Source organism: Talpa europaea, assembly GCF_964194135.1.
Source record: "Talpa europaea genome assembly, chromosome: 7".
NCBI classification, from domain to species: Eukaryota; Metazoa; Chordata; class Mammalia; order Eulipotyphla; family Talpidae; genus Talpa; species Talpa europaea.
In genome coordinates this window covers 3,355,747-3,381,375 of record NC_140074.1, presented here as the reverse complement: position 1 = coordinate 3,381,375, position 25,629 = coordinate 3,355,747, and the positions used below count along the sequence as shown (strand labels likewise).

Here is a 25,629-nt window from a genome sequence, read left to right as displayed (position 1 = left end):
CCCTCCAGGGCAGGCTCTGGCCTGGGTCCCACAGGCAATATTGGCTCAGCCCCTGACTTTGGGGAGAGGCTGGTGGCCCTCGGCCCTGGCAGGTCACAGCTCCAGGGGCTACTGCCCTGGGGACCGTCGAGTCGGGCTTGCAAGGCCTTGGAGGGGTCTGAGACCAGCATGGCAGGGAAGATGAGCAGTGGGGAGGGCCAGCGCCCCGCCAGGCCCAGGGCCAGGCCGGCGAAAGTGGCAAGTTGAAGTCACCATGACCCAGGCCATCCCTTCCCTCTCTGGGCCTCAGTTTCCCTGCTGAGACACGGAACCAGCTGACCTGGCTCGGATGTCCTCTGTGTCTCGATCCCTGTGCGTGGCTCCGGGTGGGCACGGCCTGCCGCTGAGAGCCCAGTGGGGGCAGATTCGGCTTCAAGCCCGTGGTTACCCTCACTCTAAGTGACCGTCCTCCCCACAGGGGCAAGCATGGCGTGGGTCGCATCGACATCGTGGAGAACCGCTTCATTGGGATGAAGTCCCGAGGTGAGTCTGCTCCCCAGCCTTGGGGGCGTGCCCCCCCACTCCAGTGTCGCTGCTTCGTGGGTGACTCTCGGCTAGTCCTTGCATCCTGCCGGATACAGTGCCCCTCCTGCTCAGGAGGATAAGGGACCCTTTGCCACCGACTCCCAAGGGCACTATGGAGCAGTGGTCCTGAGAACGGGAGGCGTGGGGGTCCAGGAAGCGCTCGGGGGAGAGGAGAGGGCAGGGCCAGACCTGGAGGTCAGGGCCCCTGCACCCTGGGCGGGTCAGCCGGGTCCGGAGGCAGACCATGCAGGGCTGATTTCGTGGTCATTAAGCCTGCATTGAGGAGGAGGGCCGGTGGGCTGGGCGGGCATCCTGCCTGGCGTGGGCGCTGTGTGTCTGCCCCAGGTCAGGTGTGGCACGGGGCACAGATTGGCATGGCGTGGCTGTGGGGCCTAGGCTGGGCCGCATGGGTGCGAGAGGAGAGGCTGGTCCCTGAGCAGGTGCCTCTGTCTCCTGGTGGTGACAAGAGCCTGGGTTCCCTGTGTCGGTTCCGTGTCACCCTGACCACGCCCTCCCCCATGTCCCCTTCGTGCGGCCGCTCTGTGACCAGGAGGCTGTGCTCTTCAGGAGCTCCGAGACAGCAGGTAGTGCCCCTGAATCGGGCACCTGAAGATTTTAGGCCTTGTGGTGGTGTCGGGGTTCCCCATTTTAGAAGGCATTCCGGTCGCTTTCTGGGTCAACCTAAAGATGGCACAGTCGAATCAAAGCAGGCCGGGGAGCAGCTGTAGCCTTGTGCTTCGGGACTTGGGGGCTACGGTGCTAATGCCCAGAGAGCGGACGGCCAGGGGTCAGTCGTTTGAGAGGATGCCGGTCAAGAGGCAGGACGCTGGGTTCTGTCCCGATGACCTGGAACGTAGCCGCTCTGTGCCTCGGTTTCCCCAAGTGTGATGTGTGGGGGAAGGGTGGCGTCATTCCTGCTCTGACCTGTTTGGATCTATCTTGAAAGGTGTGGGGGGTAGGGCTTCTTTCCTCCGGTTCTTTCCTCTTTGTGAAACCATTATCCAAGAGAAACAAGCTAATTGAAACTCTCTCAGGAAGGCCTTGTGAGAACAATATTGCTAATTAGCTGCTCCCTTTTATCCTCACTTATTTTTGTCTCTTACCTTTATTAACATTGATTAAATGTCCCTTTGTCTGTCTGCCCTTGGAGGCAGCACAATGTAAATCCTCCAAGGCAGACCTGGGAAGGACCTTGGGGACCCGGAGGCCTGCACCCTCCTTCCATAGGAGGGGAAACCAAGGCTGGAAGTCACAGGGCGGGTAGGGGGGGAACAGTGGCAGGACCAGAACTGACCCAGAGACACTGAGAGCCTGAACTCTGTGCAGGCATCACTAATTGATCACGGGTATGTCTCAGGGCTGCAGACAGTCACTACCAATGAATCAGGATTGGCACTTGGTGCTAATGAATTGCCTTCCCTTATTGGAAAGATAAGGACTGGCCTGGGGTCACTCTGTGAAATGGCGATGGCTAGTGGGGAGAGCCAAGCAAACTCGTCCTGAACGGGGCTATCTGGGAAGACAGCTTGGAGGAGGCAGCAAGAAAACAGGCTTCAACTTGGTAGAATGTGGAGAGACATTGCCTGGGAAGTGGTAAAGAAGGTAGGAGGCGCCCCAGGTGGTAGGTTGGGTGTGATGAGCACTGAGCCCCTGGAGACCTGGGAGAGGCACACTGAAGAGCTGGGTCAACGGTCAAAAAAGACTTTGGCGCAGACTTGGACCGCCATCTTGGGACTATTTCCTTTGAGAAAGCAACTTAGCCTCCCTGAGGCTTGACTTCATCTCTGGGATGTGTTGGCAGGTGCAGCAGAGAGCTGTTGACCCAGGCAGGGGTGCTGTGCTGGGTGGTAGACCTGCCGCTCCTTCCCAGACCCGGGGGTCACACCATTGAAGGTCAGAGCCACGAGCTAAACAATCCGTTCTGACTCCCTTGACGTGTCACCTGCCCAGGCAGAGTGTCCTGGAGCAGACTACACTCTGCCCAGGCCCTGCGCGTACCCCCAGAGTTAGAATTTAGTCCTGAGAGTGTTTGGTCTTGGGGAAAGACGATCAGGATTCTGACTCCAAGAATTTGCTGTGTGGCCTTGGGCAAGCTGCCCTCCCTTTCTGAGACTCCAGTTGTCCCAGGTGGCGCCAGACTAGGTGAACTTGTCATGTCCCATTGGAGATGATTTTCTTACTTGGGTTGGGGCAAGATGAGAGAAGAAAGTTTCTTTGTCGTTGTAGGGTGATATGTTGTTTTATTTCCCCCAGTCCAAATAATTCATTTTGAGAGAGAGCGGGAGCAGTGAATCAGGGCGTTGTAAAGTCCCCCTTTGACAAGGTTTTGATTAAGTCATGGTAATGGGAGAAGCTGTTAATTGTCATTTATATTGAGGGAAGAGCTATTGTCCGTACTCCGTGTCGTGTGTCGGGGAAAATGTCATTTATATTGATTTTACAAAGCTCGTAAGTGGAATTCGTTAAGGGTTTGTTTTTATTTTTTGGGCGGGCAGGGGGGGCGGGGCAGGGAGTTGGGCAGTGCTGGTGCCCTGGGCCCGGGGCGGCCTGGCAGCAGCTCCAGGGGCCGTGGGTCAGGGGGCAGGGGCTGGGGAAGCTGCAGATGGAGTAGCTTTCGCTGTATTGTGGCTGTTGACATCGTCATTATCACATTATCTTTTTAACTCCGGAGGGGGGCTAATTAAGTGAAGTAAATGAAATCAGTGGGGAGGAGAGGGGGGGCGGTGAGGCAGGCAGGAGGGAAGCAGGGAAAGAGCCAGCAAGAGGGTCCTCCTCGGCCTCCCTCCTCCTCCAGCCGGCCTGCTCCTCTCCTCCCAGCCCTGCCCCGGGGTCTCACCTCTGCTGCTCCACCCCTCCTCCTCCACTTGCCCCTTCTCTGGCGACTCCCTGCTTCCTTCCCTCTCGCCTCCCTCCACCTCCTCCTCACTCCACTTCCGTCTTAGTCGGCCCTGCCCTGCCCTCCACCCTGGCCATCTTCCCGTCCCCTCCTGTGCCTCCACTTCCTGCCTGAGAAGGCGCAGGACTCACCCCCCTCCCCATCACTGTCTGGGCCTTTCAGAGCTGCTGCTCAGAGGGAACATTCCAGACAGAGTGGAGGGAGGCCGGTGAAGCAAGGGCGAATTGCACCCCAGAGCCCTGGGGTGATCCACAGGGTGGGGCCTATAAGGCCCCCGAAGCATAGAGGATGGCTGAAGCCCCACCCGGATGCGCCTCCCTGTCACCATGGCAACCGCCTCCACCCTTGGCCCTGGTACCCACGAGGGGAGTCCTGGGGCTCCAGCCCACCTCCATTCTCTGGCCCAACCACACCTGCCCTCTGGATACTGCTTTCCCCAAGGCTCGGGAGCCCTGACCCCCAGCCCACGCCGGACCCCGGCTGCTGGGCGGATCGAACAGTTCTGCCGGGTCACTCGGAGCGACTACAGGCAGCCCTGGAACAGAGGAGGAGGAATTTAAGAGGCCACAGCTGTTTTGGTGCCCACCTCTTCCTCCTCGGTCCACTCGCCCCATGCGGCCACCCCCAGTTCCTCGCCCTGCTCCCCCACCCCGCTTGGCAGTAATTATGGTGTGATTGAAGCTGCTCCGGGGAGAACTGCTGACACCTCTGTCTTTTCCCTGTAAACACGGGGAGATGAAAATAGACACTTGGAGCCGCTGTGCGTGTCACTCTGAAGGTGTCTGTTGTCTCATCCCCGGCGACTCGGAGCCTCAGCTGTCACTTCCTCCTTTTTTGCGCAGTGGTTTGTATGCCGACTGTCAAAAGCCCCAAATCCAGTCTTTTAGCATCAGGTTTCTGTCACCAGTTTTTTTAAAGTCGGGTTTTTTTTTGCAGAAGAAACACACAGAACTCATCTGTACCCCCTACCCTGACCCCCATGGAGAGGAGAGGGGGGCTCTTTGCAATGCGCACGTGCACACACACACACTCACACACACACACTCGCACAAACACAACAGCAACCTGAAAACAGGCTTTTTGATCAGTCACAATTAACTTTAACACCTTCCAAGAAAAGGAGCAGGAATATTAATTGTTCCTTGTGTTTATGGCTGCGATGTTTTCTCCCAGCCTCATGCGACTCTCCCTGCAGCTGCTTTGCAGCCGAGAGGCTGGTTCTGAGGCTCAGGAAGAGGCGGCCGGTCACATTCTGCTCGCGTCCCGAGCTCCGGCTCTGGTGGCAGCCGTGCTTTGGAGGTGGTTATAGTGTTCTCAAAATAAAACCATCGGTAAGGTCTCTGGGGGCGGGGCGCGAGGATTTCCCTTTCAGGCATGTCTCAGTGGAAGTTAGAAGGAAAAGTAGCCAGAGCCTGCAACCTTCCTCTTTTCTGTCCCTGGGGCTCAGAGAGGGTGCAGAGATGGGCCAAGGCCACACAGCAAAGCTGAGCTGGGCACTCTCTGTAAAGGTGTAAGTCACATGGGATCTCTGGTCCCTTGGCATGGCCCTTCAGCTTGTGCCCTGCTGCTGGCCCAGCTGAGAACAGGAAAGCAAAATGTTCCAGGTCTCCATGAACTGAAACTGGGCTCCTGGTGCTGACCCACCAGCATGGCGCTGCTGTGAATGTCTCTCTCTCTCTTTTTTTTTAAGATTTATTTATGAGTACAAGAACTGGGGTACAGGCCAGAGGTGCAGGGAGGCAGGTAAGAGGATTCACCAGAGACAAAGTGGGAGCAGAATAGGCAGACTGACTGAAATACACTGCTGAGGGGAGCAGCGGGCGGACAGGAGAGGTCTGCTGTGCCACATGGGTCAGTTCTCTGGCCGGGGATCGAACTCATGCTGCAGAGGCTGCGGACAGCTTCGTAGTGCTGTGCTTAACCCCTCATGCCACCAGGGAGGCCCTCTGAATGTCTCTTTTTTTTAAAAAAAAAAAAAAAAGATTTTATTTATTTATTTATTTATTTATACAAGCACTGGGTACAGTCAGAAGCGCAGGAGGGTGAGAGAATTCACCAGAGCCAGAGCGGGGAGCAGAGCAGGCAGAAGGACCGAAGTACACTGCTGAGGGGAGCAGCGGGTGGCAGGAGAGGTCTGCGCGCCATGTGGGACCCTCCTCCGGAGGCCGGGGAGCAGCCGGGGATTGAACCGGCGCTGCAGAGGCTGCAGGCAGCTTCGCAACCCAGCGCTCAACCGCTGCGCCACAGGGGAGGCCCCCTGTGAATGTCTCTTAATACAAGAACTGGTTTTGTATGTTTCTGAGTTTTCCCAAAATGTGGCAGACGAATTATGAGCAGGGCTGATTCCCACCCGATAAGTTCCGGTGCTGCCCGCTGGGCCGGCCTGTGGCTCGGCCTGGCCAGTGTGTTGCTCTAAGTGGCTGGTGGGAAACTAACCTGGGTGAGCACGTTTCAGGGGAGTGGAAAAGTTGCCTCTTTATCGCTGCCATTGCTTCTGCCATTCTGGGGGCAGATCTGTCTGAATGTTCCGTGCACGTCTTTGTAAACAGACTGCGGAGCTGTCTTTCTCCGTGACCCTGGGGTCATCTGGAGCCCCTTGTCTGTGCCCCCCCCGGTGTCCCTGGTGCTGAGTTCTGGCCCCTGTCATGGGCTTTCCCCGTCACCTCCCTTCCCTGGCAGCCCTGCCTCCCCCCCAGCCAGCCATCTCCCCGCCATCATCCCCTTCCTCCTGCTGGTTCTGAGACCCCTTTAGGAAAGCATGAGGGCTCCCGTTTGGACTGGTTTACAGGGGTGACGGTGGGCAGGGTCTGAGGACTCCCCAGAGAGTTAAGGTTAGGGCCTCCTGCCTAAACTTGGGGATCTTGGTATTTTCCTGCTTGAGGAGCCATCCCCGCCCCAAAGAGTCACGGCGGAATGCAGAACAGGAGAGTCGGGCCCCCGCCGGCAGCCTACAGGCTCTGGCTCAGTGCCCTGTAAGCATTTTGGCAGTGCCTGGTGTCTGGGTGGGGCTTTGAAGTGAATGCCCCCATCCCCCAGACCAGGATATCAGGGCTTTGCGGGCGATGGGGTTGTGGGGAACCCCTGGGAGTCACAGCGAAAGCCCCACTCTTCTTCCCACTTGCATGTTCCCTTCCTGCTCTGAGGAGAATTTGTCCCTTTGCCAGAAGCCCTGAGAGACTGCCTGGAGCAGAGGCCCGGCTGCTAGTGGCGCTGGCCTTGGGCGTCACATCCCTCCTGGTACCTCAGTCTCCTGTCTGCTCGTGTGAGGACCAGACAGGCCTTGAAAAGCCACTTGGTGGGGCGGGGGGCTCGTGAGGGGCCGCCAGGCCCCACGATGGGCTTGGCTGTCTGTTCTGTGTGCTGGGCTATGGCCCAAGGCTGCCACGGGTTTGGATAGTGAGTTCGCACATTTCTGATCCCCGTGCCTGGAGGGGCCGGGATTTCCAGACCTCACCCGAGGTCTATGTGGTGGGAAGAAAGGAGCCTGGGGGTGAGGGCAGACTAGGGGGCAGTCTCAGGGGGGAACCCCTCCATCACGACAGGGTCAGCTCAGTGCTCACCCGGACTGATTCTCGAGCCGCACTGCTGGGGGGAGGGGATCAGGCCCTGTGCACAGGGTGGTCCTGCCTGGTGGTGCCTGGGTAGCCCCAAGTCTACACGGTGCTCCCTTCCTCCCAGGACCAGGCTGAGCTTGGGACCAGGCATCCCCCAGCGACTACGGCATGTCTGTTCCAAGCATCACATTGCAAATGGAGGAACTGGGCTTGAGGGGCGGCGAGGGGACGTCTCAAGACCATCTTCCCCCCACTAAGTGGGGGCCGTGTGGCCGGCTGACCCCCAGCACCAGAGAGCTCTGCTGAGTGTCCAAGGGCTCGGGGCCACTTCCAAGCTCCGTGTCTGGCGAGCCCCGAGTCCTTGGGGCTCAGTTTCCCCATCTGTATGGTAGGGTCGGCACAGGTGCCCGCAGCTCTCGGCGCCACAGGCGCGCGTGTGCTCGCATGTACACGTGTGCGTGTGTGTGCACAGACACCCCTCCCGGCTCCTGGTGGAAGGAGGAAGGGATATTTGGGGGCCTGGGCTCCACCGTCGTCGTCGTCGGTTTAATTACAGGTTTTCAGCCGCGGGCCGGTGGGCATGCATTGGGAAGGAGGGGGAGCGGCTCCGAAACCCTGTCATTTTCCAACGTCTGAGGGCCTCTTCAAAGGGGGGCATCGAGACATTTTCTCCACAAGCCGCAGAGTGGACTGTCGTGGCCCCAGCATGAACATAATGACAGATGCATTTTGCAGCAAGCTGGGAGTGAATGGGTCCGACCGGCTTGTCTCCTGTCAGACGAGTCATTATTTTTTTTTTTTTTTTTGTCATTTGCTGACAGTTTGGGTTTCATGCGTTTCTCTCTTTTTTCTCCTTTTCCCCCTGCCTGGAAAAATGGCTAGGTATCTACGAGACCCCAGCAGGGACGATCCTTTACCACGCTCATTTAGACATCGAGGCCTTCACCATGGATCGGGAAGTGCGCAAAATCAAACAGGGCCTGGGTCTGAAATTCGCCGAGCTGGTGTACACGGGTGCGTAGACCCCAAAGCTGCCCCCCCACGGCCACCCCAGCCACCGCCATCCTCCTCGGGCGCTGAGGGGTGCAGGTTGGAGGGAGCCCAGAAAGAACAGACGAGGGAGAGGGGAGGGGATGCTGGGATCCCCCAGTTTATGGGGTGTATAGGGAGACACAGCCTGCTCCCCCCGCACCGGTGTTGGCAGCCTCCCCCACCCATAGTCTGTGTGACTCCAGCCCCTGCAGGGGGACATGCACCACCCCAAGGCATCCGCCCAACTTTCCTGCCCTCAGCAACTCTGACAGATGAGGAAACTGAGGCTCAGAGCAGAGGGAGCTTGGAGAGTCTCACAACCAGAAGTGGGTTTGTCCCCAGGCAGAACCTGGAGCTATCAATGAATGGCCCCAAAAAGGGGAAAGAGGCCCTTGACCTAGACCCTGGGCCCAGGCTGGGTGCTGCATGGGCTGGTCCTCCACGGACACCAGCGGCGGCTGCAGGCCCAGCGCGCAAGGTGTGACGGGAGGAGACATTAGCACCTGGCGTGGGTGGGGCCCGTTTCACAGGTGAGCTTACCTGTGGCCGCAGCATCGGAACCCAGGCCCCAACTCCAAATCCATCCCTCATGTTGTAAACAGAGGACCCCCACATCTGGCCCCTCATCTCTTCTTTCAGTCCAGGACCTAAGAGCAGCTTTCACATTTTTAAGTGGTTGGGGGATTTTTTTTTTTTTTCAACAGTACCATCTTGTAACATGAAAATGATAGGAAATCAAGCTTTGGTGCCCTGGTCTTGGGCACAGCAACTCTGCGGCTGCAGCAGAGTGAAGGGACTGGACTGTCCGATCACAGCACTTCTCCCCAGCGTGAGAGACGTCAGATAGCCCTCTGGGCTGCTGGGGTGCAGGCTGCCCCTGAGGCTGGCCTCTGGGGCCTGGTGATCAGGGGCATGGAGAAAGTTAATAATAACAATAGCAGCGACCTGGGAGAAGCCCCCACGCCCCTCGCCTTGTCCCCTCCTCCTCGCTGAGGTTTCATTTCCTTGTGAACCTGCTGCCCCTGTGACCCGTCTTGGCATCCGGAGGGCTGGGCGGGCGGCTAAGTAGGGCTGAGCCCAGGGACTCTGGTGTGCAGACTCTAGGCCCGCAGACTCCCCTGCGGGTGCCGTCCTACCCTGGATCACCCTCTTTCCCCGCCACCCCTCCAGCACCTGGGATCTGCTGGAGAGGCCAAGAACTTGACTTCTGGCGCTGGCTTCCTGGGCTTAAAGCCTCGCTCATCAGTCCTAAAACGGAGGACAAGAGTCTCGCCTGCCTGGGCCTTGGTTTCCGCCCCTTTGGCAGTTCAGATCAGGTAGTACCCACCAGTGCCCAGCTCAGCACCTGGCTGCGGAGGGCAGGGTGAGCCGCAGCTGTTCAATGGGGAGCTGCTAGGGACCCCCTGGGGGAGGGTCTGCCTGGGGCAGGTGCTCACCCTCCCCACAGCCCCCACATCTGGGCGCTCCTACTCTAACCCACACCACGCTTCAGCCATGAGCCCACCGAGCAAGAGCACTGGCAGAAGACAGTGGTATTTGAACACCTGTCTGTCCCTGGGAAGGGCATGTGGCTGCTGGGAACAATGGGGGAAGAAGCGACATCAGCCAATAACCAGAGTTCTTGGAGCCCCAAGAGTTAGTGGTCTGCAGGTTTACGAGGAGCAGAACCTCGGGGTGAGAAGGGGAAGAAGCAGGGGCGTGGGGGCTTCTCCCATGGAGCTACCTTCCCCAGCCCCTAATGCCCAGGCCCCAGAGATGTCAAGGTCAGCCTCGGGGCCAGCCTGTGCCCCCAACAGCTCGGAGGGGCTACCGATGCCTTTTCTCTCCATAGGGAGACACAAATGCCACAACCCAGGAGTTGAGCCAGTTCTTGAGCTCCTGAGCCTTGGTTTCTCATCTGAAGCGTGAAGATAGTAACTCCTGTTTCCTAGTGCGAGAGTATTTGTCAAGGTCAGGCGTGGCACGAAGGGGCCCAGGGAAGCAGCTCATTTACAGGCGTGGCTCACCTCCTTGCCTGTGCCCTCAGTTTCTTCAGCAGTAAAAGGGGGATAATGTGAAGAGGGTGGCTGTGCAGAGTTGGACCCTGGGCCGGCCCTAGGCCCCAGCCCCAGTGCATCCACAGGCTAGGATGTGCGGGGTCTCCCCCAAGCATCAGGCCAGGTTCACTGTCCCCTGCCCCAGGTTAGGTCTGCTGGGAAAGAAATCTGAGCCGAAGATCCCCCCCACGGTGGATGCAGGAGATCCAGAGATACAGCCAGGCCAGGTGCTCCTGCGGGGTCTCTGTGCCCCTATCTCTGGCTCCATCGCCTGCCTGTCTTGCAGCCTGGGGACCTAATGGTGTAATTACCCCAACTTAGTCAGGAAGCTGCCTGGCCCTGGACGCAGGGTGGGGCGGGGCATCTGTCCCCTCGCTGGGGATCCGCTGAAGCAGGGGCGCTCAGGCTCAGCAGGCTCTGGGTTCTGTGACTGCGCAGGCTCTGGGACAGCAAGTGCTCGGGGGGGTCACCTTACTCACCCCTCTTTCCTCACCCGCTCTGGGTCCCCTCTGGACAGCTGTGCAGAGGAGGAAGCTAAGGCACACAGAGGCCCCCAGCTGCCACGTGCAGTAGCGGCTGCCGGAGCGAGGACCAACCTGGCCAGTCCTCCCCCGCCTCCGCCAGCCACGGGACCCCTCTGGGCAGGCCCGCTCCCCTTTCCCACGGAGGGCCTCCGCAGGTGCCCCTGGGGGCCTGGGTCTCTAACAATAGGCGAAGACCCAGGGCTGACCCGGCCCTTTATCGGGGCAGGAGATCGCGCACCATCTGGCCCCCCAGCTGCCCAGGTGGGCTCACCTTCCCAGCTCTGTTTCAGAGAAACCCTACCCCCGCGCTGCCCCTCCCCCAGCCTGGCCAGCGCCCACCTGCTGGCCCCTCAGCAGAGACTACAGGTCTGAGCGCCTTGCGAGGGGCCGGCCGGCCAGTACAAGCCTTTCCTGCCTCGGGGCCTGGGCTGGCCTGGGCGAGGGGGTGACCCAGCCCTGGCAGGAAAGCGCCCAGATTGTAGAAGGAAGCAGAGCCCTTCCAGCCGTGGCCAGCGAGGCCGTGGGATGACCACCTCCCTGCCCCTCACTACCCCACCCAGAGGCGGAGAGGCTGGGGCTTTTCTCCCAGGGCGCTTTAGGGTCAAAGAGCTCATCAGGGTGAAAACTCAGCACAGGGCCTGAGGTTAATGTGTAAAATACGAGCAGCACGTCAAGGATGGTGCCCTGGTTTCCAAGGGGACCCGGAGGGGGGGTCCTCTCAGCCAGACACCCTGAGCCCAGGCCCCGAGGGGAACCCCAGGTCATCCCCACTCAACAGATGGGGAAACCGAGGCCCAGAGAGAAGGCCACACATTTGGCCTTCCCGACCCGCAAGCCAGCACCAGGCGGCCCGTGCTGGGCCCTGGACCGTGCGAGCCCGGAGTGGGGGCCGCCTCCCGCCCGGTGTCGGCTCCTCACAGCCTGAGCTCCCCGCGGGCAGCAGGCCAGCTCCTGCACATGTCTGCCTGCACCTCCGCCTGCCACGCCTGGCCTGGGGCTCGGGGGTCCTCATCCGCGCGCTCCTCTCCTCCCGCAGGCTTCTGGCACAGCCCCGAGTGCGAATTTGTCCGCCAGTGCATCGCCAAGTCCCAGGAGCGCGTGGAAGGGAAAGTGCAGGTGTCCGTCTTCAAGGGCCAGGTGTACATCCTCGGCCGGGAGTCCCCGCTGTCCCTCTACAACGAGGAGCTGGTGAGGTAGGTGCCCCCAGCCTGCCCCGGCCAGGCACGGGCCCTCACGTCCGCTGTCCCTTCGGACTGGCCTCTCCGTAAAGACACGCTGGCGCCACCGTCGCCCGGATGTCGAATCGGGAAAGGCGGCCCGGCTGCTGGGCAAGACGGGACGCTGCGGGGCGCAGTCGCGGGTGCAGGGAAGCCTGAAAGGAGGTGCCCAGTGGGATGGGCCCGGGAGCATTTCCAGAGGCTTGTGCCATGCACACGGCTTCTGAGCTTTCGAAGAGCCCAGAACATTCCAGGCGTGTCAAAAATAGCAGGGGCGAGTCCTGGAGCCAGACCTGAAAGGGCAGCAAAGGACCCGATCCGTGTTCCTCTGGCTGCCCCGGAGGGTGCTTTGGAGGGGGCTGGTGAGGGTGGAAACGCAGGCCCTGGGACACGCTGGCGCCTGGACCAGGTCGCTGGGTTCTGGGCCTGGAGAGAAGCAGACGGGTTTGACAAACATTTGGGGAAGGACTCGAAGGGGCTTGGATGTGCAGGGAGACAGAAGAGTCCAGATCACCGGGTTTTGCTTGATTTGTTCTGGCATGAGCAGCGGGGCCGTCACTGAGGCGAGGGAGTGTGCGCCAGGAAGGATCTAGCGTGGGGACTTGGGCTTCCTGAGGATGAGTTTTCTGAGGTGGACGGCACTGTCTGGTCGCTGCTGGCCGTCTGGGGCTAGCAGGGAGGGGAAGGGCGCGTGGAAGACATGGCAGAGAGCTGCCCTGGAGGAGAGAAAGGTCAGGCGAGGGTGCTGAGCAGGCCTCCTGCTGGGAGAGGCAGGAGCGCCCTGGGGAGCTGGGTCAAAGGTCAAGCCCAGCAGGTGCCCCACAGTGCTCCACAGGCCTTGGCCTCGTGAAGGAGAAAGTGGCCTTCACGGAGGATGACACCCCTTTTTGGAGGTCCCCTGGCCACCCGAGAGGTGGGGGCAGCCCCCCGGGGCACAGACAGCCCCACCAAGTCCAGAGTCAGGCCTGGCGGAGCCGGGATGAGGCCGGCGCTTCCCTCCCACAGGCCGGTTGGAATTAAAGTGCGAGCTCTGTTTGGCAGTCAATATTATTTTTCTCTTTCCCTTCTCCCCGCCACGTTGAGCTCCCCCCCCCGCACCCTCCTTCAATCTTTCTAAACACTTTATAAGCCATAAATATAACCGAATCAGTTTAGATCAGTCGGGGTAAATGTCAAATTATCTTCTCTCTTTCTCTTTCTGGCTCTTTCTTCCCTCCCCCTCCAAATCAGCAGCCTCTAATAATCTGTCCAACCCTTCATTAAGCCTTACAGCCTCACTCGGGGAGATTAAATGAATAAAGTAAAAAGGGAAAGGAGAAAAAAAGAGAGAAAAGCAGGAGCATTTATTCTCACTGTGTCTCCGACCATTTCCCTTTTCTTTTTGATTTCTACATCGCTGGCTTGAAAGCCCGTGAGTGACAGCCTCACAGGGCCCAGCGAGGAAGCCGCGAGAGGTAGCAGAACTGGAAATGCCGCGGCACAGTAGGTAGAAAGTAACGTAATTATAGAGCAGGTCAGAGCCACTCGAATGAACAAAAATAAAAGCACAGAGGTTTTCTGTAGACCGTCAGGGGAGGTAAAAAAAAATCATTGTAAACTCTTTTCCACCTCCTCCCCCCACCCCGGCCACGGTTTCAAAAGAGGTTTTTGGGTCCCGGCGAAACACCTCCGGGGCCTCCTCGGCAGCCTCGTGGGACAGCGTGGCCCTGCACGTGGGCCTCCCTTTGCAGGGGCTGCTGGGGCTCCGGGAGGGCCGTGGGGGCTGGTTTGGAGTGTGCGGGCTGCAGGGAGGGCCCGAGCGCATGGGGAGGGCTGAGCACGGGCCCTCCCCCGGGCCGGGCCTTGGGACAGGGGTCAGCCGGACGGTCGAGCCTCGTCTGAGGTTCAGGTGGTATGTGGAGGGCGTCATGTTAAGCCTGTTGGGTCCGCCCACCACCCCATGCGGAGCCGCGGGCAGCTCTGCGGGGCCTTCTGACCCCCGCTGTCCGGCTTCTGGTGGCTTCAGCCGCCTGCCTCGGAGGCCCAGCAGAGTGGAGCAGAGGGAGGGTGGGAGCGTGGGAGCCCCCCGTGCCAGCTTCCCGGCGCCACGAAGGTCACAGGGAGGGCATGGACAGGGGGGCAGAGTCCTGACCAAGTCACAGGGTGGGGCCCAGACACCCCATTGGTTGTTCTAAAAAGTCTTTTCAGGCCACAAAGAGCCAGTCAGAGGCACAGCCTCGGGGGCTCTGCCCTCCCCTCTCCAGCCTCACCTCTCTGGAGGAGGCTCCTGAGGGGACAGGCTGCCGCCTTGTCACTTGAACCTTGAGACGGCTTGTCCCCGGGCTGGAGTTCTCCAGACACAAGACAAGGGGTTGATTCAGGGCAGGACCCGGACAGGGGCCCGTGAGAAACAGAGGCCCCAAGAGTGGCCTTGTGGAGTCAGATCTGAGGCCGCAGTGTCCAGAACTCCAACGGCTCAGCATAGTCACGATTGGTGGAGGGTGACGGCTGCTTTGCGCCTGCCCCCCCTCTCAAGTGCTGTTCTTGCCTCCCCAGCATCTGGCATGCAGCAGGTGCTTAATAAGTACCTGAATAAGAAATGACGCTACAAATAGCGCTCACGGCATGCCAGGTGCCAGCTGTGTGCTCTCCCAGGCACCGGCCTCAACGCCTAGATCCCCACGCAGGGCGTCTTCTGTCCAAGAGCAGGAATCTTGGCCCCTGCCCTCTGCTGGGGGCAGCCAAGGTGCGCACTCGGGCCTGGACTTGCCCGTCTGGGGCTGGGAAGGGCTTCGAGGGCACTTGGGTGAGAACAACCCCAAAGAAGCTGGCTCTGGAAGGCCTGGCTGGACGGGGAGAACCTGCCCGAGTCGGCGGTGGCCCAGCAGGCACTTCCCCTGAGCAGCTGGCTGGGGCGAGCACCCTGACTTGAGGATGGTTTAATTGTCTCAAGGTTTAAGTGACAAGGAGGATGGTCTGGCCCTGAATGCCAGGCCTCTCTGCCCTGAGAGCTGGAGGGTGCAGGCTTGCTTTTGTGTATACCCTCCGCTCTGGAGCCTTCAGGCCAGGCACTCAGCAGCTCCTCCTGGACACTCCTGGGCACCGCCTTCCGGCCAAGCGGTCTCCCAGCGTGTACTCAGTAAAGAGTGGTGCTGGGTGCCTGGGAGGCTCTCACCAGGCTGGCACTGGCTGAGCCAGGACCCGCCTGGGGGTTGCCCATTGTGTAGCAGGGATGGGGCTTCCTGCTGCCCCATCCTGGCACAGTGCCTGGCCCAGACCAGGCGCCCGCATTGGACAGAAACAGAATGCAAAGCCAGAGTGCAGGGATTGTTTGGACCAGGGCAATGTGTGGGGTCTGGAGCTGGAGCTGTTCCTGCCGAGGCACCTTGGGTGGGGATGCAGGTGGCAGGGCTGGGAGACGCTGACAGGCTTCTGTGCTCTCTCCACAGCATGAACGTACAGGGCGACTACGAGCCAATCGACGCCACCGGCTTCATCAACATCAACTCCCTCAGGTAAGAAGCTCTGACGCCCAGACGGGGCCTGCGTGCTCTGTCCACTACCTAGCACTAGACAGGCCCCAGCCCTCCCTCCCCCGCCCCGACACCCACTCCCACCCTCCCCAGGGCGGGGAGGAGCCCTTTCCTGGGCAGGTTAGAAGGGAGGTGCTGAGGGCCAGGAAGGAGCTGGGCGGGTCACCTGGCCCACCCATTACTGTCCCTGAGCTGCAGGTCGAGCTAGAGACCACCCTGGCCACAGGCGTCTCCAGTGGGGTCACACGTGTCATCTGAGATCACTCCACCCTGGGCTCAAATCCAGGCCCTGCTCATCTCCACGTGACTCTGGAAATCAGGGTACACACAGCCCAGACCCTCTCTGCGGGGAGAGAAGTGACTGGGCATGGGCACGGGGCGAAGGCGTTGGGCATTGGCAGCAGCTGCCCCAGCCTGAGCCATTTCCAGGGACTCTGCTCCTTTCTCTTGCTTCATTCATAAACTTGCAACTCCAGAGAGAGGCCCGGAGTGGTTAAGCACCTTGCCTGCCATCACCCAGCTGGGAAGGCCTGTCTGTCCTCTCATCCCCGACTCCTCATGCCCTGGACACAGAACCTCCATCTCTCCCAGGCTCGGCCTCGGGTCCCCAGCCAGGCCTGGGCGAGCCTCTGGAGCCAGCCTGACCGCCCAGGCGCGCTCCCCACCACCTCCTGCCTCCTCCGTCCTCTGCTTGTTTTTATGACTCTATAAACCCTTTTAAATGGCTCCGAACACACCGGGTTTTCATAATGGCCTCTTCATTCTCCCATTGCCAGTTAAGCGCTTTGTCTTCAACAATGACAAGCAATGCTTTCCTCCTAAGATAAATTAATTACATTCTCCTGATTGGGAGGGCAGGAGGCGCCGGGGTAGCAGAGGGAAAGAGAGGGAGAAAAAAAGACAACTTCACACACATCTTAACAAACAGCTGCCCTCGCCACCCCGGTTCCGCCTGAATTAATTGAACTGAGTACATGTTGTTATTGTTAATTTACATTTTTCTTTGTTTTGACTCTGTTTTACAGGCTGAAGGAATATCATCGCGTCCAGAACAAGGTCACCGCCAAATAGACCGGCTGACAATGAGGAGGAGCTGGGCCTCCTCACTTCGCCCGTCTCCCAAGTACCGGCGCTAATTGTTGTGATCATTTGTAATTGTGACTTGTTCTCCCGGCTGGCAGCGTAGTGGGGGTGCCAGACCCCAGCTTTGTTCCCTGATCCCCTGTAGCCTGCAAAAGCGGTCAGCCAAGGGAAGGTTGGGGGCAGCTACAATGGGGAGCTGTAAAATGACAATTAAAAAAAGATACATTAGTTTTTTGTTTCTTCATTTCTGCAGAGAAGGGTAAGATGAGTGTGTGTGTGTGTGTGTGCGCGCGCGCGTGTGTGTGTGCGTGCGTGGTCAATCATGCTTTTCTTAGACCAACCTTTGTGTTGTCTGATTTAAGTGCTCCTGAAGGCCACCTTTTGCCAGACAACCTGTTTATCTGGAAACATCCACCCCTCCCTCCTCAAGCAAAAAAAAAAAAAGGAATCCAGAGTGCCCTCCTGGGTCAGACCCAAGCCCAGCAGCCTGGGATTTTGCCTCCAGGCGTGCCCAGTGGCTCATGCCAGGGAAGGCAGGGAGTGTGTGGGTGACATACTTGGGAGTTTGTCCTGCCACGGGGAGCCCTGAGAATGACAGCCATGAAGGACCTCAGGAGGCGTCCCCACCACAGCTGAGCAGCTTGAACAGCCAAAAGTAGCCTAATTTTTAAAGGAGGAAGAAACTGAATGAGAAGCATGAGTGGAACAAAGCAAACAAGAGATACAGGATGCAGTGGGCATTTAGGGGGGCATCCTCCAGCCTGCAAGTTCCAGCTACAGTTCCTCCACCTGCTTGTCCCTTGGCCCCGCCCCCTTGATCACATCTGATTGGACCATGACTGCCTCACCTGGGCCAATCAGAATGCCACTCTTAGGAAGAGCACCTGGCCAGTGACCAGGACAGGCAGCGAGGCTGGGTGTCCTGTGCTGGGGGGACAGGGGTGGAAGGAAGCAAGGCAGTGAGAGAGAGGTGAGAAGCCCAGCCCCGTCCAGGTAGGCGCTTGGAGCTAACACTTATTGACCTGGATTCTCTGTGATACCCCAGTGATCTCATAACAACTTACCACTTAAGTAATACTACCAGGTGGGTGCTTTTATCTCCATTTTGCAGAGTGGGCACCTGAGATGCAGGGAAATTGATTTGCCAAAGGTCTCAAGTGACAAGCCAGAACCAAACTCTTGACTTCACTCAGCCCAGGGGTGTTTGTGTTGATGTCTTTGGCTGCGGCGCTCGCTGCATCTTACTATAAAGGACAAATCCTCTAGAAATAACAAGCACCTGCTTACGAATACTGCCTATATATAGTATATTTCTTCTCAGTTTTGTTTTTCTATGCTTATAAGTATTTTTGCAGCGTTATCTAGATTAAACTCTTTTTAAAGTAGCTGTTATACATCTGCTTTTAAAATTTTAGCAGTTCCGCACATCAATAAAAACTCACTTTCAACAAGGACATAACATTCCATTAAGACCCTCTAAACTTGAACTTCCCGTTTGTTACTTTTTCCACATCCTAAGTTATTGTCCTGCCTTTTGTTGGGTTTGAGTGTCTGTTTAGTAGTGACACTTTTTTTTTTCCTTTTTTTTTTTTGGCTTTTAGTGGTTTCTCTGGGGTGTATATATCTCTTTAGCTTACCTCGGTCTACCTTCGGTTCATTTTGCATGTATAAGAATCTCACAACTGCATAAACTTAGAACATTTCCCTTTGTGCTTTGGCTGCCATACACATTATTTCTACAAAACCCCCGTAAAACATTGCTGTTACTTTGACTTTAGGGAATCAAATATTATTTTTAAAAGATTAAAATAAGAAAATGTGTTTGATGATCACCCATGTGCTGCCATCTGGGGCATTCATCATCCTGTTTGCACGTGGTAAAGCCTCTCCCCATCTCACTTCTTGTAGCACAGGTCTTTTGGCATCAGTTCATTTAGCTTTTTTGTTTCTTGGAAATCATTTTATTAGCACTTACAATTAGACCCTTGATCCATTTTTGAGTTTGTTTTTTGTGTGGGTTGTGATTAAGGGTTAAAGTTCATTTTTATATTGATGTCTAGCTGTTTCAGCATCATTTGTTAACACCTCTATCTTTTCCCTATTAAATTACTTTAGCATCTTCATTGAAAATCAATTGATCAAATGAGTATGAGCCTATTTCCGAACTCTATCCTGCCCCATTGATCTATATGCCCACACATTCTCTGACTTGATTATAGTTTAGCTATAGAGAAAGTCTTGAATTAGGCAGCATGAATTCTCTAGCCTTATTCTTTCTCAAGATTGTTTGGTCATTTGGGATCCTTTACCTTTCCATTACATTTTTAAAATACCTCATCACTTTCTTCCCCAGAAGCCTGCTGGGATGTTTGATTGGGATTGCATTAAGTCTTTAATTTTAGAATTGCCCATCATAACATCAAGTTTTCAATCCATGAACATGGTATATATCTCACCATTTCTTTAGGTTGTATTTGATTTCCCTCTACAATGTTTTATAGTTTTCAAAGCATAGATCTCACACATCTCATGTTAAATTTGTTCCAAAGCATATGGTTTCTATTTGACTTAAATGGAATTGTTTTTTTTTAATTTCATTTTCTAATTGTTTATAGCAGGTACATAGAAATTCAATTTGATGATCTTTATTCGTAAACTTGCTGAATTCACTTATTAGTTCTTGTGTTTTTTTGTTGATTTCTTTGGGTTTTCTACATGCACAAGCATATAATCTATGAATAAGGCAGTTTTACTTCTTCCTTTCCAATTTTTTTATATTTGCTTTTCTTGTTTTATCGCACAGTCTAGGATCACCTATAAAATATGGCAAAAACGTGGCGAGTAGGGACATTTTACTTTATTTCTGATCTGAAGTAGAAAACATTGACCCTTGTATCCCTAGCTTGCTGAGAATTTTTTTTTTAAGATTTATTTATTTATGCATACAAGAGCTGGGGTACAGGCCAGAGATGAGGGGAAGGGAATGAGAGGATTCACCAAAGACAGAATGGGGAACAGAACAGGGAGACTGACTGAAATACACTGCTGAGGGGAGCAGCGGGTGAGACGGGAGAGGTCTGCTTCGCCATGTGAGCCAGGATTGAACTCGTGCTGCAGAGGCTGCGGATTGCTTCATAGCGTGGTGCTAAATCCTTGTGCCACCAGGGAGGCCCTAGAATTTTTTGTTAATATCATGGTTGGGTGTTGGATTTTGTCAAATACTTTTATGACATCCTTTGAGATGATCATAATATGATGAATTAAATTAATTGGTCTTCTAAATGTTAAAGCAATTTTGCACTCCCAGGACAAACACCATTAGGTCATGCTATATTAGCCTTTTAATGTATTGCTAAATTTTTGCTAAAGATTTTTTTGTCTATATTCATTGGTGATGTGGGCCTATAATTTTCTTTATCTGTTTTGATATCGTTGTACAGTTTTTGTGTCAGCATAATAAGTATTTCCCTACCTTGTCAATTTTTTAATAGAGGTTGTATGCAATTGGTAATTTTTCCTAGATATAATTCACCCGTGAAGACATCTGGGCCTAGAATTTTCTTGATGGGATGCTTTTAATTCCTGGCAATTTTTCTTTCCATGAAAGTCGTTACTATGAAACCTCATGGGCTTTCTCTCTGCTGGAAGAGACCTCCACCAAAGGCTCAACTGGATACCTGTGCTGATGGCTGGAGTTCTTAGTAGTTCCCTCTGATCATCAGTACCATATATTTCAGCTGCCTTAGCCTCCCCAAATTCCATCTGTCTTCTCATTTCAGTAAGATCACTGCACTCAGGGTTTCCCATCTCCATTCTGCAGCCTGGGAATTACCCCCAGGCAGTCGTCCATTGCCCGTCCCAAACCCTGGCTGCTTCCGTCATTGGGAGAGCTTGGGTTAGGTCTTCATCCCTGAGCCTGTTCTCCACCTGGAGATGGAATCATAATATGTCCCTCCTCCCAAGAAGGGGGGTTGGGTAGGGGTATGTGTATAAGTTAGTGTTCATTTTTACAAATTTTCCCATAATTAAAAAGATTTTTTTTTTTTTTTAGTAAAGAGGAATGGCAGTTCAGAGAGGTAAAGCAACTGGCCTAAGTTCGCACAGGAGTGGGGTGTGGGTCTCAAACTCAGATCCTCTGGATCCACATCTGGGTTCTTTCTGTGAGTCCAGGCTTATCCACCTTCAGAGGCTGGAAGTCTTATAACCTTTCAGGGCAAAATGCTGCCCTTTGGACACCTTCTTTATCCCTTTCCACTTCTGGCTGCATCAGAGCACCCACAAGTTTCACAGGTCTCCCCCCCTCGGGTAGCCCTCCTCATTAAATAGTCCAGTTTCCTAACCTGTCTCCCTTCTAGCAGGGGGATCAAGGTGGGGGACCAGGCCTCTTGTCTGCCATTTCCCACCCGGAGACCTACTCACCCTGAGCCCAGCAGGATTCACTGTTCCAGACACCAAGTCGAAGCTAGACATCCCACCCTTTATTGTCCCGATGCCCACTGGGACAGCGTGCAGCCTGCCCCGCCCACTGGGACAACATGCACTTGGCCCACAGCCCACGCACCTCAGGGCCCCTGGCCGCACACCCTCTGAGCCGGTGAGCCTGGGTCCTGACAGGGCCACTCCCTCAGCCTTGGAGGTTGAGGTCCTCATCCCCCAGCTTCCCCTGAATTCCCAGGATGGGTTCGCCTTGCACATGGCGAGCATCCTGAGAGCAGGGAGCAGGTTGCGGCACCCCCTGCTGTGTTGCCCACGTGGCGCAGGTGCTCTGACACATGAGGTCTCAGCTGTGCTGAGTGAGGGAGTCTCTGCCCCATCAGGTTATCATTTCTAAATCCACCCTCATGGGTGGGGGTGGGGGCTCATAGCTAGACGATGCGGGGTTTCTAGTCTGGAATTCTTAAGAAGTCAGTCACTGGGAGCCTGGACCTCAGCAGGAAAGTCCAAGCAGGGACCCTAGGCCTCTCACTTTCTAGGACTGAGGAGACATGCAGGGGTCTGAGCTACAGCCAGCCAGCATGTCCCCACCTTCCAGGCCCCGCCTGCCTCCTTGGAAGAAGCAAAACATTCCTGTTCCAAGACAGCAGATGGGGCTGATGTGGCAGGCACAATGTAATATACACCTGTGTGCACCACACATGTGCACATGCCTGTGTGCACACGCATAGCCATGAGCATGCACACACACCCGTGCACACATACAGCTGCATGTACGTTTGTGCACATGCAGGGTCACAGGTACACATTCCCACATGGTGTATATGCACATACACACACTCACATGCACACACAGTAACCACTGTTCAGGTGAGGCTCGGGAACATTCCAGTTCCCCAGAACGCTCGCTGGGGCACAGAGACACCATAGGGTTAAAAGACAAAAAGGAGAACGCCTTCCTTCTTTTCCAGCATTGATGGGAACACTTCAGGCAAAGTGGACAAAGCTCAAAGCCTGCGGGGCCACGAGGGTCTCCTGCCGGTGTGAGGAGAGCGCTGGGCTGCCCTGGGCCAGTGAGTGAGTGCACCAATGGGGGCTGCGCCTGCCTCTGCTCCTTGCCCTGGTCTGATTTCCCCTAAGATAGTCCTGCTCCCAGGGGGCAGTGTGCCCGGCCCCGCATCGTGGGGGCCACGGGGTGGGGAGGCAGAGCGGGCAAGAGGGCAGACACTACCACTGCCCTCACACAGCCCACCCTCAGGGCCAGGACTGAGGTGACCCTGTTTCCTTTTGGAGCAGAGGGAGGAGGCGCAGACCCTGGGAAGCTGTCAGCAGGAGGTTGCCTGGGGTGGAAGCCCACGCCTCCAGGAGTAAATGGGGTGCTGAGTCCCATCACCTCCTGGCCCTTAAACTCCTACTGCCCACCCCCATGCTGGCCTCAGGCCTTCCCGCAGCCTTGACTCCCACTTCTTCCCGCTCCCCGTGCCCAGCCCTGCACCACCTCCACGCGACTGTCCTTTGTACCCTCACACCTTCACATTTGCTCAGATGAAACGCCCCCTCCCAACCCTCCTTGAAAGCCAAGCACACATGAACCGAGTGCTCAGAGCCCAGGCCCTGCACAGCCCAGCTGCTAGGGTGCTGTCAGCTTCATCTGGGTCCCAAAGCTCCCAGCTGCAGTAGGGACCGGGCTGACGGGCGCTGGCGGCCTCCGGCCAGGTCCAGAGCTGATCTGCACACCTCTCAGGCTGGGGATAGGGCTGGCCTGGGGTCAGTGCAATCGATATCTCATCTGCAGCTTGCCTAGCGGAAGTGATGGCTATTGGAACATGGTAATGGGTGTTGTCTAGTGGAAGAGACTAATCTTCCCAGCTGTGGAGGGCTCCGCAGGTGGCCACGCCGCTCACTGCTGCCACTAGAGCCATCCAGGCACTTTTAAAGCCACAGCAGCCCCACTGTCTGCTGGCGTCTGTCCTGGTTTCCTAACAGCTTCCTGGCACAAAGCTTCAGGGGTGACCCAGACCCAGTTCTTCTAAGCACAGATGGGGAGAATGAAGCCAGTGATTTGTCCAAGGTCACACACTCATGCAGAAGCGCGCCATCTCCAGGCTCCCCAGCCACTACTGTACAGAACACAGCTAGTGGCAAACCCATAGCCACTGGCCAAACTCAGCCGCATAGTATGTCTGAGATTTCTATTGGCTGGCTCAATTGTTCTTGGAAAAAAAGAAAACAATTACATCATCAATGTTGGCCACAGTCCCTCCCACTCCCTGATGCCTCACACGCCCCCAGCTGCACTTAATCTATCACCCATCTGACCCCAGATCTGTGAAACTGAGGCAAAGCGAAGAGAATGAGGATAGCCACCTCTCCTGGAAAAGGGGGTTCCCCGAGCAGTTTTCCTTCTGGCTCACAGGCCCTGGAGTTCTGATGGCCTATGAGCCCCATGACCGCAAAGTCTGTCTCTCTTGCCCACTGCTGTGGACGATGCTTGGTGCGCATTTCAAAAATAAAAACTGAGCAGCCCCTCTGTGCCAGCTTCCCTTCCAGGCCCTGGGGACTCATCAGCCCCGTTAACACGGGCCCTTTATTTTAATGGCTTCCCGTGCACCTCAGTAGGAAGGACTCGGCAGGAAGTCCTGAGCCTCCCGTGGTGGAATTCCAACCACCTGTGACCCCGAGCGTCTTGACGTCATTGGAAGTTGCCAGACTGACTCTCCCACTAACTTGCTGTGTGACTTGAAGCTGGTCCCTTAGCCTTTTGGGGCCTTGGTCTCCCCAATATAAAGCAAAGGGCTTGGGTTCTCTTTGCAGATGATGCAAACGAACCACAGAAGCAGCAGAGCTCCGGCCTGCGGGCCCCGGCTCCTGCCTCCCGCTCTTCTCTCAGAGAACACGCAGGTCCGGACGCAGCCGCCGCGCTCACGGCTCTTCCAGACACCGGAGAGTCGCGTGGAACCAGAGGTGGCGATGGCACCCACGAGAGTGACTCTAGCCAGCGCCCCGGGAAGTCTTGGGTGTGTGCCGACTTGATCAGAGGCGCAAAGGAAGGGCCTCGAGGGGAAAGGACCAGTTCAGGAGCCTTCGGAGACCGGAGAATCATTTCCGGAATAACCCGGGAGAAGGTGCAGGGACTGGGGTGTTTTGGGATGAGGATCCACGAGGACTCGCTGACCTGCTCAGTCCTTCCGAGGCCGCTCAACAGGTGGCGTCCACGGGACCAGGACCGGAGGCTGCAGCCGCCCTGCAGGTACTTGCACCAGCCTCGGCGATACCTGGGAAACCATGTGTAGCTAAGTCGGTCAGTCCCTCAAACCCGGGCTCGGACCTGACCACTTCAGGTTCCCTTTCTTTGCAATGACCTTTTCCCAGCTTGCGAGACAGCAGGACACCCCCGTGTTCTTGTAAACCTCCTGGGGCCTCCGCAGGGACTCTGGGGCTCCCAAGCCAGAGAACGTTAGGCGGGTCCCGGCCCACTTGTCTGCGCGTTGGCCGCGCTCAGGCAGGCCCAAGCAAAAGGGCTCTGGCTGATTTCCTTTGGGACTTGTGAAGTGGTGGGACTCTGTCGGCCACCTGGGAGCAAGGGCAGGGCCTAGGATGTTTCCTGATAAACAGGAAGCCCCCCCAATCCGGGACCCAGAAACACACCCGCTTAACCAGCTGCCTGGATGCCTGTGATGCCCGTGGAGATTTGGAAGCCACAGGCCTGGAGAGAGGAGGTGGCCACATGCTCAGGGGACGAGGCCTGGGGTGGGCTCAGCTCCTTCCTCATCCTTTCCTGTGGGGCCTGGGGCAGACCAGGTGACCAGGACTGTGCAGATTCGCCCCACAGCGGCCACGTTGCCAGCCTCCTTGGGAACGACGGCAGAGTTGGGGGGCTGCCTGGGGACTCTTGGGGAGCCCAGTGTTCACAAGTTTTCATCAGAACTCAGACAGCCGGGATCTAAAACCATAGCTTGGTGACCTAGCACCGGTCACTTCATCTGAGTCTCAGTTTCCTCATCTGTAAAATGGGCTCAATAATAGTCCCTGCCTTAAGGGGCAGCCCTGAGGACAGCCGTGCACAGGGAGCCCACCCAGCCATCCGTAGCTCCACCGTTAGTCAGCAGGACGTGGGAGCATTTGGATAGGGGAGTCAGGCAGTCTCCGAGGCTGGTGACTGGCAGCCATGTGACCAGCACAGGGAAGGGCATTCCAGGCAGAGGGAACAGCACACTCAAAGGCCTGAGGCTCAAGGAATCAAAGGAGTGAGTGAGCTGGGAGGAGAGAGACGGAGGGTTGGGGAGGCAGGCAAGTGAGCCAGGGGTTCCTGGGCCTTGGGTTTTTGCTAATAGCATCAGGAAGCAACAGATGTCTCATGTGGTTGAGAGGAAAGCCAGGCAGGACACCCCCCAAACCCAGGAGTCCTGCTGTCAAGGATCCAGACCCCTTGCCCCACCCTCCTGCCCCTCCTGTGCCTGTGCCTGGGGCTCAGTGACACCCGTGGCCCCGCTCCTGGGAGCAGCTGACCTCGCGCACCCTGCAGAGCCCTAGAGGGGAAGGGTCTTGCCGGGGATTGGGGTCCCTGTTCCCGCTGAGCCCTGCCAACAAGGCACCTTTGTCTAGCCCTCCAAGGACCCCACGGCTCCCCCCTCAGGCCCCCTGCAGTGACCTGCACCCTGCTCTGAAAGGCAGCTTTATCTGTGTCCCGGGCCAGATTGCTGGGAAGCGGGGGCCAGCCCTGGCACGGGGGCCTGGGCAGCAGCCTCAGTCCTGGCTCCTGGGGCTGCAGACACAG

General features: G+C 56.7%; 1 protein-coding gene across 1 annotated transcript in view; it reads left to right on the top strand.

Annotated features, from left to right (window-relative positions):
* The window catches only part of ASS1 (argininosuccinate synthase 1), a gene marked incomplete at both ends in the record, with an annotated part of 35,515 nt that extends 19,109 nt beyond the window's left edge, over positions 1–16,406 (top strand). The window contains 5 exons of the mRNA XM_084237612.1: positions 458–522; positions 7,897–8,028; positions 11,643–11,799; positions 15,252–15,317; positions 16,361–16,406. Coding sequence (XP_084093738.1) covers positions 458–522; positions 7,897–8,028; positions 11,643–11,799; positions 15,252–15,317; positions 16,361–16,406 — 466 coding nt within the window. The remainder of the gene's footprint in view (positions 1–457; positions 523–7,896; positions 8,029–11,642; positions 11,800–15,251; positions 15,318–16,360) is intronic.
* Between the last annotated feature and the right edge of the window lie 9,223 nt (positions 16,407–25,629).